Here is a 12,362-nt window from a genome sequence, read left to right on the forward strand (position 1 = left end):
TAATCTGTGGCAGTGTTAAGCCTTGTAAATAAAATTAATTTTTATTAGTTTTTACTTTGCTGTTTTTACTTTTCTTCTGGAACAAGTAAGGATAGACAAAGAACTGGATTTCTATAGCTGGTTCAAATGTGAAGGTTTTTATCCTTTAGTTGCATACTTTTCCTACGTTGTGGATGCTCCATTCTGCTCACTAATTTCCATGCAATTCCTGGTTGCTAATAGTGATTAGGTTAGGCCTCACAATATTAGGCTGGTTTTTCTGACTTCCTCTCATTAAAGTGCAGAAATTGAGGCACACCTCTAAGGGACTGGCCTATATCTGGGATCTCCAGTGTAGCAACCATGAGCACCAGTGCGCACCTAGAGAACCTCTTCTGGTGCCCATGAGGCCCTCTACCTCTCTCTTTTTAAAAATATTAAAGCATTATTTTAATATTAAGCAAAATTACAAAAGAAGCTGGTATGCTGCAACCACTAGCCTTCAGAATCATCCTTACAGAGAACGGATTCTTGGCTTCTTCATAAGGCCCACTGTGGTTCTTAGAAGTACAAAAGGTAAATGGTTGCAGTTCACTACTTTCCTGGAAAATTAAAAAAAGACAAAAGTTGTCATGGAATGTGGATGAACACCAATCAGTTTTTTCATTCAGCTTTAGATGAGTTAATAGCTAAAATATATTAGTTTATAAGTTCTGTCTTATCCGTTGTTCTTCTTTAGATATGTATATTTGTCCATGCTTTTGTTTCTTTGCATACTATTAGAAAATAAAAACTTAGATCAGTGATTTCATATGTTTCTCACTTCGTTGCCAGTTTTCAGAATCAACTTTCACTCAAACAGTTTTGTAGCATATTATCAATCTATTAAAAATACCCAGGAGAAAAAAAAAACTCTGTGCATGCTCTTAGAGTCCTCTTCTTTAAAAGGTTTCTTTCTCTACCACTAGTTATAGGAGCAAGGAAAAATTGCAAAGCTGATGGAAAGCGAGAGATTAAGTCTCTTGATAGTAAGCTGTAGGTTGATACTGAACATCTTGGTGGTCTAGAGATTGTGGTACAGAGCAATTTGGTAGAGAGCAAATTATTTTCTGATAATTGATGTTTTGTGTTTGACTGTACTCACTGTGGTAGGCACTTTGTGAATGAGCAAGTACTCCTTAGGGGAGCCATTTTCTTGGAGCACCCATTGCTTGCTAAAAAAAAAATGTCATATGTACCAAATGATTTCAAAAGGTTGGGATTCCTCGCCTAGGCTAAGGAGCCATTTCTCACACAGACTTCTTTTTCTAAAATCAAATCTAATCAAATCAAATCTACATAGAAAACATACTGTCAATCTTATAGTCTTCCTCTAAAACACAATTTGTGGAGCAGGGATGACCTGCAGCATGCTTCAGATTCATATGTCACTTCTTCCCATTTCCCTTCATTCATGTTCAAGGGGAAGAGTTCAGTCATTCCTGCTATTATTTAGCAACAAACCATTGTTTCCCTCAATTGAAATCCTAAACCATGGCTTATAATTTTGGATCCTGATTTTGGTTGCCAATAGATGCCTGGGTACAATTCAAAATCCTGGTTTTAACCTATAAAGTCCTATATGGCTTGGCCTTGAGTAAATTCAAGGCAGACTCCTCTAATCAGATTCAACCAGTCTGAGGTATCTTTCTCAGGACTAATTGTTGGTGGTGCCCCATTACCTGGAAGTTGGGGGGCAGGCAGACTTGGAGATGTGGTTTCTCCATTATGACTCTGATCCTCAGGAATGGCCTCTCACTGGGTGTGACATGGGCTCAAAATATAATAGTTGTTAAGAAGCTCCCTAAAAGCTCCCTATTTTTTTTTTTCTTTACCCTTATGAACCTCTTTCAGATTTCCCCCTTTTTAAGGGTTGTCCTTTATTTTTTCCAAGAAAATACAGTCACTGTACTCTAAAGTGAAAGGGAAAATGTCAAACCTTCCTTCTTCAAAAAAAAAAAAAAAAAAGGAAAGGAAAGGCTCAGTCTTATAATGATAAAGCTTAGTTTGCTGTCGTTCCTCAACTGAGCCACTGCATTTTCCCTGTTAGATTCAAATTAAATCCCAAGTTTGTTGGGAGAAAAAATATTTGAGCATTTATCCACCTCTTCAGATTTTTTATTTAAAAATAAAATCAGGAGTTGAATGTGGAACAACATCAAAATGAATAAATTGGAAGCGCTCAGAAAGAAGCTTTGTGGTATGACATCAAATTAAAATTTAATTACATTAATTATCCCTCTTTTTATCCCATGCTACTCTGAACGCCTTAGGTAATTTGCTGAGTTTGTGGTTGAAGAGTTTATTGGAAACGTTCTTGTTTACTTTCAGAATATTCTTAGCGGAATACTTTGTAGCTGAATCATTAACAAGACGGAAGATGGAGTCTGTCCAGTGTAATTAGGCACAGTGAAATCTCACTGAAATTAATGGGATTTTAAAAGGTAAAGGCCTTTCAAGGGAAGATGGACTTCTAGTGATTTAGTGACAATACAGGCAGATTTCTGGGTTCAGGGTAATTAGGTCTTGGATCGTGGTCTATGTGTGGGTAATTATTCAATACGTAGTTAAAATAAGAGACCTGCACTTTAGCGTGTACTATATTACATTTTATTTGCGTATTTGGACTGCTGTGGAATTAATGAAGGATTATGCAGGATCGATTTCTACACATTCACTGGAGCCCCAGTGAATACTGCCATATGAACAGATTCTATTTTCATAATTACTTGAAGTCTTTACGTGATGCCATCACTGAGTTCCTTTAGGCGTATCTTAGCTGAGGTGTAAAATTGGGAGCAAAGAGCTAGTGGTCATCCTGGCTTTGTAGCCCAGAAATGATGTGCCTTGTCTACTTAGCCCGGTTCTATCATGGCTACCCTCTAGGAACTCAGGGCAGTAGCATTGTGATTAGTCCTACTTAGTGTTTTTCCTCCCAATAACTTTGTACAATAAGTCAGGCTGAGAAAAGTGACTGGCCTGAAATCATCCAGTAAATTTCATGGCTGAGGCATTTGGGCCTGTTTCTCCTCAGACCCAATCAGGGCCAACTGCAGGGTGTAGTCAAAAAAGTCAAGATGGCAGACAAAATGGTGTGATGGAAGTCCCACCTGTTTTTTATGTGCCTTGCTTTGATAGCACTCTTCTGGCCGCCATTTTGACCACAACCTGGGCAACCCCCAGTACTAACTCAACAGTCCTTCCACTATACCGGCATGAAGCAGCAGCTGCTGGGGAAGGTTGTCACTTTGTGCCACTTTGCAGAGGAGAGGTCAGTGTGGATTGTGGGACTGCTTGTCTTTGATCTCAGTTGTGCATCAGATACCAAGTTACTCCTCATGGTCTCCACTACAGTTGAGTGCAGTCAATTTCTGGAAGTGGAATCATGGGGCATCCCGCTTGCCTTTGCTCCAAACCCCATAATGTCTAGAGTGTAAATTGTCTTAGTCCTCATCATCCATTTGTGTGGATCACGCAGTTGTGATTCTGCTCCTTTCTATCATGCATTCATAGACTGCCTAAAGGAGGCTCTGGCTGAAACTAAAATGAATTCAGCAATTTAAAAGGCCATTTAAAAGTATTACATAACGCAGTTCTATGTACAAAATGTTGCAATGAGGCAAAATGAAAATAAGAATGTACATTTATATGTCTATTCAGAATTAAGCTCAGTTAAATTAAATTAAATCCACTTGCAAATGCCCATGCTGCAATGTTGATGGGAACTGTAGTCCAACGTATTTGGAAAACAAGGTTGAATAAGCAATATCAAGAGAAGATTAACATTCTAATGCTATTTTTTTCTGTTTATGGCTTCACTATGTTAAATACAATATTTTAATATTATTTTGATCTTTGAAGAAAGGTGTATATTGTTTTATGGCATTAAGCAATTTTTGGTGAGTAATGGAAAAGTTCTTCTCTAAATAGTGGTGTTTGCTTTTGTCAGAATGGTGAAATCACAGTGTTGTGCTGCAACCCCTGCCCCTTTGGGGCATACACACAATGTTGCAGTGTCTGTAGAAAAGGGGCAGGGCTTGCCTCCTCAGGACCTAATACTGTTTTAATCAGTCTGACCCTTTGCCCCCGCCATCCCCATTTAGCATTTTTGAGCAAGATGCGATTCACTGAGCGATTGAGAGAATATGGCAATGGCTGCCCCATCGTGGGACCCAAGATTATAAATGATTGGTTCTCTACATTGCTCGAGATAATAGGCCACCACACATTTCAGATTGGGTAGGGCATAATGCCCAGTTCTATCCTGACTATTTTCCAGGATCTCAAGGCAGTGGAGCTAAAAGTGCCCGGTTATTGTAAAGGGGAACCTAATGATATGTACTGTACGTCCTATCAACCCTACTCATTTCAGAATTGTTACATGATGATTGAGAATATCTTTGCCACAGGCAAAAACCAATTGTGGCTGGATTCACATATCATGCTAAATTCTGATTTATGTAATCATGGTTTATGGAACAAACCACAGTTGTCTGAGTTCATACAACAACATCTAAGAAATTATCTTTTGGCTTAACACAGTAAGTAAACCTCTATCTGCCAGTCCACAAGAGAAGAGCCTGTGTCAGCAGATTCTCTCCCTACTGACCCAGCCTCTGTGAAGCTTTTTGCATACAGTATTCATTTAAAAGATTATTTCTGATTTCAGATAACCTCTTGGTACAAGAAGAATATAAAAGATTACTTTAATAAGCAAAACTTGGGGTCATCTTTAAAGGAAAATGAAGCATTGCTTCTGGAACACAAGGAAATGGAATATAAGGTTAAAGTAAGACTCTTTATCTGAAGTGGTCACATTGCAGTTTTCCAATCCTTTATGGAGTATTCTACTGATGTTTTGGGTTTTTTTTTTTAGAAGATTGCAGTTCTGTTTAAGACATTGATTTTTAAAACATTTATCTAAGGTTACATAATCTGGTTACCATTATCTTTTTTTATCATTGCTGTTTTCCTGTTTCAAGATGAAGCTTTTATTACTCCTTGTAAGGAAGCATTCTTCTCAGCTCAGTCTGAAATTGCCCTGTTTCTTCTACCAAATTCTGCAGTATGCTTGAGGGTAGAGTAAAAGTCAACAATAAAAATCGCATTATACCAAAAAATAAAAAATAAAAAATTTAAAAGCCAATGAAATGAAATCATAAACCTGGTTCATAAAAAAACATAGTTCAGGGATTTCATGCAATTCAAAGACCGAAAGGCTACCACATCCACAACACGCACAGATGCACACACTCAAACTTCATTTCTAGGAACATAAGTGTTCGCAGCTTCTTCCCTCCCCACCATTTTATCTACATAAGTTAAGTTAATGAATAGTGACTAGTGCAAATCATCCAGTAAGCTCCATGGCTAAATAGGAATTTGAAGGTAGATTAATTCTGGCTTAATGCTGTAACCTGTGGATTAGGACTCTAATCTTTGGCCCCACTCATATGTAAGCATCCCTGTTGAGCTCATGATGCCTCAAATAAAGTCCGGCCATTTTGCAAGAGATTTCACTTTTTTTGCTTGCCCTCATTTTTTTCTTTCCCTTGGGAAAGACAGGGAACCTCACCAAGACAGTCCCTTGTGAGTAGGAGGAGTGACTTCCCACATGCTCCTTGCACCCAGAGAAACTGTCTCCACATGTGACATGGCTTTGGATCCCTACATTGTCCTCTCTATTGAGCAGCTGAACCAATTTCCTTCTTCCTCAGCTATGACACAAGAAGAACTCCTCTGAATAGGGTTTTCAAGCAGAAATGCCAAAGCTCAGTGTTTCTCGCTTGGCTGTGAGGAAGATAAATGAGGATCAGCAGGAATGGTTTCTGGTTTGGGAAGTACATACAGTAACAATGTGGAAGGGATCTCAAATCTTATATTGAACAGTTACAATGAGATGTTATTTTGAAGCACAAAAAGCCTCTTAGTAAAAATGAATATATATGGCCAACAATTATAATGATACTTTATCCAGTTTATTAAGTAATTTGTTTCACAAGCCTGATTTTTTAGTGTTTTAAATGCTGATACCAGTTTAGAACATGGTAGCAAACTGTTCAGAATTAGGAAGAAGAGTAATATTGCTCTCCCTTCTTAGTGAAATTATATTTAGAATACTAATCACCTATGCATACAACTTCATTACAATTATTCTGACTTTTTTTCCAGTGGTGGACTGGACATATCTTCAGACTACTATAAGTCTGTATTAAAAACATCTTAAAATGCCTGTAATGTTAATGTGTATGCATTTTTATTTAGGCTGATGAATGCAAAATCAAATGGAACAATAACAATTCACCTGTACTGGCCAAAATACACGTGCTGTTTCTGGGCCCAGAACTTTTCTTTCACAAATAGCTGAGGGTGATGCAGACCATGGTTCTGATGTGAGGAGGTGCACAGCTTGAACTCATTGCCCATTGCATTCCCAACCTGGTTGGTACTTCTCTCCCGCACTTGCCATTGCTTAGGGGAAAACCTGTAAATTGGAAACAGATGATACAGAGGGTCATGTGTACCATCGATTCCAAACTGTCTTCCAGCTGGCACTAAAGCTGCCACTATGGGAGCAAAGGCGCTGATGTTATCTGCAGAAAGATGAACTTCATGAGCTGCCCTGTCTTTGAGCAATTATCCTTTTACTTTTTAAAGATTTATGTTAATATTCCAGCTTGAACTCACTGGAGCTGTTTTTCTAATATGGTTACAACATTTTTATGGACCAGCTTTTCATCTGTAACCTTTGAGGTTACTGTTGATAAAGTTGGTTCTTTTGTTTTAAATTATTTTACAAAATGAATTGCATAGATATTTCTCAGTTTTCCCCATCATTAGCAGAATTGTGTGCATATTTCATTCCAGTATGCAAGTTATTAAATTTAACAAGGGGAAAAAAAACCTCAGTTAACATAGACTATCTGTCTAGACTTTTAGCAAAATCTTCTATACAAGACCTAGTATGTTCAGTACAATTCAGTCCTGCTCCATTAAGAGGAGAAAATCATTCCAGCTGAATTCCTGCTTAACAACTTCTCTTGTTTGCAACTAGACTTTCAAAGGAACATTTGTTTTTCTTAGCAAGTGCATGATTTTGAAAGCCCTACAACTTCTTGTGAACAAATGGTCCATGTTTTTATTTTTATTTTTATTTAGTAAAGTATAATTTCTTCTCCATTTTCACCCTATCTTCTTTTAACTTTTTAGAAACTTCAAGTTCAATCTAGAGATCTATCAGGGGTTGAGAATGGAACACGGAAAGTAGCAATTTAAAAGGTTACTTACTGTGAAGACATAAAGTGAAATAGGATGAACTGTTCTGTGGAGAATCACTAACGATAGGTTATATGTAGGACTATATGTCTTTAGAGTTATTCAAAGAAATTGAAAAGGCACAGCAATAGCAGACTTTTATTTGGTTTGGGTGAAAACATGTAACTTCATTTTCTTGCTACAAATATCACTCAGTCTTCAAAACATAACATTTATGGCCATTTTAGACCACCCCAAATGACACTGAATTCTGTGTGATAAGTAAGACATGTGCAAGAACTCATCCTATAGTTCAGAACTTTTTCTCAATACCTCGGCAGATGTCCAAGACCAAGAATCTTTGTCCATGGGGCTATAGGAAGCATTTATCTGGATAATGAGTTACTTATCGCATGATCCCTGTATTTAGGCACTGAGTACAGAATCCATGAAAGGCCCTCTAGAACAAGCAATATCCTTAGAAGCTGATGTATGGGCTGGCCAACTTATGATTAGCCTTACTCCAAAGGAGACAATATGCATGGACACAGAGATGGATAGGCGTCCTTCAAAATGACATTAACTTCTCATTGGGGAGAGTAATTGATATGGACATAGGGTACATAAATATCTAGGGCTTCACCCCTTCTGTACTAATGGCTACCGAACACGTGAATAAGGATGAGCAACCACTAGCAGGAATGCTTTTAAATTGTCGTCTTCATAGTTTAGCATGCTCTTTGGCCCTTAGTGTAGACAAAAAAACCCCCATGATAGACACATCCACAATTCGGATATAATCTTACCATAATATGGTATATTTAATATATCTGTTGCTTTCATTGGCATCTCACTCACCTTTGCCTTGAGTGCTTCTTTCTTGAGTGCAGAAAGGCATTTGTTACATTTTAAGAGTAAATATATAAAATGTGATGTTGGCCATGTGGAATTCAAACCAATGAAAAGGCCTTACTTGGTCCTGAATAGTGTGCACACATGAATACTCATGAAGTAATATTTCAGATTGAGGGGTAAGGAATGGTGTGTGTGTGTGTGTGTGTGTGTGACTCCGAAATTCCTATAATGGAAAAAAGGACTTCATGTAATTGATAGTAGAGAATCAGCTTCTATTTTAAAATTCATAAAATGATCCTGTGTTTTTTTTAAAGAAACACATACCATTAAATAATAAATGTGACTTCTAAGTGAATGGAATGCTATCTACAGAGATTCTAAAGAATGAGGCTTTTATGAAACAGATATTCTGCCTTTAGTAGAAGTTCAGGGTTATATTTTTCCCCTTAAATTTTCAATCATTGTCCAGTATTATCATTCTGATCCAAAGGTTAAACTCTTAACCACTCTGAAGATTAAAAAAGGCAGAGAGCTGCTATGATTATTAAAGAAAATTAAATGTTAATTGAACTTTATCTACTAGGTTGGCACTGAGGAACTAACTATTGAGACCAATTTATAAGGGTTATTTCTATATAAAACTCTTTTCAATCAGTGGTTTCAACTTTTTTAAGCAAGCATTCTCCACAAATGAAATTTTAATTGGCACATGAACAGTACTGTACAACCTAGACTCTGCATTTTGTTTATGAATGGGGTTTTCTCTATCTTAATTCGCCATAAGGAGATTCTATTTCATTAGTGTCTTATTCATGGTAAGTTTGAGGATCCTGACCGGCAACTAATAATTGGCATAGATCATATTTCAAATTGAACAAGGACTGAAGAATAGATAATAAGTAATAGAATTAAGAATGCACTCATTTGCCAGGGATGTTCAACCTTAACATTTACACATCAGTGGTCAAAAATATCTGTGTAATACATCTTTCAGCCATATAAAAGAAGCCTAGCAAATGTCTTTTGCCAGTAACTATCTGAAATGAAAATAGAGTCATTTACTGAGGACTCAGTAGGTCTTCAGATATATTACTAAGGGAATGTTTGCTCCTGTCAAGCTGAGGAACAAAGCAAAGGAGAAAAAAGGCAAAAGGAATAATTTATCACAATAGTAGAATCAAAGTACTCTTGCTACCTTGATCAATAAATGAGCAATATAGTTCTTCTCACCAGCTGCTTTGTTCGCCATTGAAACATTTCATAGAGTACTACATTCATGTTTTGCAGTATTGTTCATGAGAGGCTTCTTTCCATGTCAGATTAGCTTCCCATTAGTTTCCTTCTTTGGATAGAGGTGGACGGTGGCAGAAAAACCAAATTTCTAACTGAAAAGCATTAAATACCATTGCTAGCTCATGTTTTATCAGAATGTCAAGTTACAATGACATTTTCCATTTTCCAAAAAATCTTACAAGCTTCTGGACCTCTCATATATTGATTGAGTTCACACATCATACTAACTAAACAAGCCACATTCTGGCTTAGCATGCTGCACAAATCAAATAGTTGAATGAGATCATTGCAGGTCTTCTGTTGTAGACAGGTTCTGCTTCTCCAAGACATCAGAGTTGGGCTCTTTCTCAGAAATGCTACATAAGATTTTTTAAACAGAACAGCAATCTGGAATTTTCCATATGCAAATATTGTCATTTGCCACTGTGTTATGGTATAACAAGCTTTAATTATTAGTAAGCATCAATATTCACTTGATTTTCTGTTTCCACCCATATTCTTCACAAGGGTTAATATATTATAGGAAAGATTTCACTCTAAGTAAAATAATAATAGCAAAAACAATAATAATGTATATAAGATCTTATAGCCTGAAACGGAGTCCCTTGTAATGTTAGATCAGACAATGGCTGCGTGTGCAGAACCATTTGTATCCATAATAGCTGCTTCACAGACAATGAAAAATTCTAGAATGGGTGCTATTGAACTGTTTGCTCTCCACTAAAGATGGCAGTGAGCCACTGCTCTTAAATATGGTGTCCATATTTCAGGAGATGGATTGTAATGAGGTTTTAGGATACAAACAAGCACTTAAATTCCATCTATTTTAATAATTTGGAGGCAAGCACAGTCTTATAGCGAAATACGTCAAATGTTCCTGTATTAAGTAACAAAATACAAGCTGTTGTATTTTGTATATGAAGACAAAAATGTATGAAAAAAGCTCAGTGCTATGTGCTGAATTTGTTGAGTAGGCATTTTGTAGCTCAGAAATGTATGACTTTGAACAGGAAGATTTTTTACTTCAGTCTTACTGTTATATAATCAGCAAAAGAGATAGTACTAAATAAGCATTACTATCTATTAATAATAACAACCACCACCACCACCACCACCACCACCACTTGAACACCATTGGCATTGACAAAATCTCCATCAATCAGTTGCAAAAGGCAGCTTTACTTGGAACAGCTTATATCCTGCGATGATACCATTAGCACCATCAAACCATCAAATCACAACATCTGCCTACCCCAGGTCCTTCGGAAGGACTTGATAGGTGGATAAAAATGCCAAATCCAGTCTAAACATCTGGCTGACTGTGTGACCAACCATAACAATAATAATGCCAGAGGGCATTAAATGACTAATAAATGTCCTATTCCTATGGGGAATAATTGCGGTGACTCAGCATTATTTCTGTTCTATAAGAAGCAGTATTTTACTATCCACTGTGTTCTATAAGACAGGGCCAAACTATGGGGAATAAACTTCATACAGCTCATCCATGTCTAAATGCTTGCCTGCACACAAGCAAAATATTAACAAAGGCAAGGGATGCATAACTGTTTTGGAATCAAAAGCCACCTTGATCTTTGAATGGCATACCAAGGGCCACACTCCAAAAAGTTGGCAGCACCAAGGAAAAAAAAATGGATAGGGCCAGGATAAAAAAAAAAGAAAAAGAAAAAGAAAAAGACTGAATTTAAATCGGATCAATGTATATGAATTAAGTACAGATATTCTCCATGTCTTTAATAAATTATTACTATTATTAACATCCCTTCACCTACTATTTCTTTCTTAGTTTTGCTTTTTATAGTTTTTTATATTTTTAATAATAATAGTTGATAACTGTTTTAGGTATGTATTAATTGTTTCAGCTTTATTGTACATCACCCAGAGTCATTTGTTGTGAGATAGGCAGCTATATAAATTGGATGGATGGATGAATAAACAAACAAACAAATAAATAAATAAACAAATAAATTTTTCCCCTTTTGTCATCTTAAAAATTACAATTCAGTAGCAGTTTTTGGCAAGGACCTGGAGACAGCATTTAAGTGTTTCAGGAATGTTGATTGTATACCTCTGCTATAAGCCAATTGCACAACTGGTAATTCAGGAATTTCAGATATGTAGTTATAGTGTCCCCACCATAAATGTTGATGCTGGCTCTTAATAATGAAACAGACAAATTTTCTCCGTGACAATCTGTCCCTTACCTGGTCCTTCAGATCTTTCAACTGCTCAGCCATCACCACTGTACTTGAATCCATCTGCCTTTCTACTGGTCATCCTTGTCTTCTCTTTTCTTCCACCTTTCCCAGCATTAGAGCCTTCTCTATTTTTGCTAGCACGTGAATTAAGGATATTGCACAACAGTTTGCACACTCTGTTAAGCTTCTCTTTTTGGGAATTGAAATGTAGATTGAGCTCTTCCAATCTGTTGGCCAACTCTGTTTGTCACATAACTGTGGGTATTTCATCAGCCCCTATAGACTTCCAACTTGGTAATGATTGGAGTGCTAATCTTACTTCATCTTCTAGTTATAAGTAGGGAATATCTTCTAAGGAATCTTCAGTGTTGACTTCTCTACTGTACAGTATTTCAATATACTCCTTCCATCTGTGTTTGATCTCCTTTGAATCGGTTACTGTCTGTCCACTGGCATCCTTTAGCATACCAGTTCAAGGTTAGAACCTCCTTCTGAGTTCAGAGATTTTTTGAAAATCTTGTTGTTCCATGTCTGTTTTCCTCTTTGATGTCTTTTCAGATGTTGTTGAATACTGCTTGTGGCTCTTTTAATGGATCTCTGGAACTCTTTGCTATGTTCCTTTCTGAGATCTTTGTCTTTCTTGGCTTTGACTTCTCTTCTTGGCAATTTCCAGTTTGTTCTACATCCAGTTTGTTTTCTGTTTCTTGATCTTTGGCAATCTCT

At 36.9% G+C, this 12,362-nt stretch overlaps 1 protein-coding gene across 1 annotated transcript in view; it reads left to right on the top strand.

Moving 5' to 3' along the window:
• Positions 1-12,362, top strand: part of CCDC141 (coiled-coil domain containing 141) — a 120,051-nt gene that overhangs the window by 40,889 nt on the left and 66,800 nt on the right. The window contains 1 exon segment of the mRNA XM_088135750.1: positions 4,688-4,807. Coding sequence (XP_087991876.1) covers positions 4,688-4,807 — 120 coding nt within the window.

Source organism: Python bivittatus, unplaced genomic scaffold, assembly GCF_059951505.1.
Source record: "Python bivittatus isolate LINGU-HERP-01145 unplaced genomic scaffold, Pbiv_v1 ctg000200_np1212, whole genome shotgun sequence".
Taxonomy (NCBI): Eukaryota; Metazoa; Chordata; class Lepidosauria; order Squamata; family Pythonidae; genus Python; species Python bivittatus.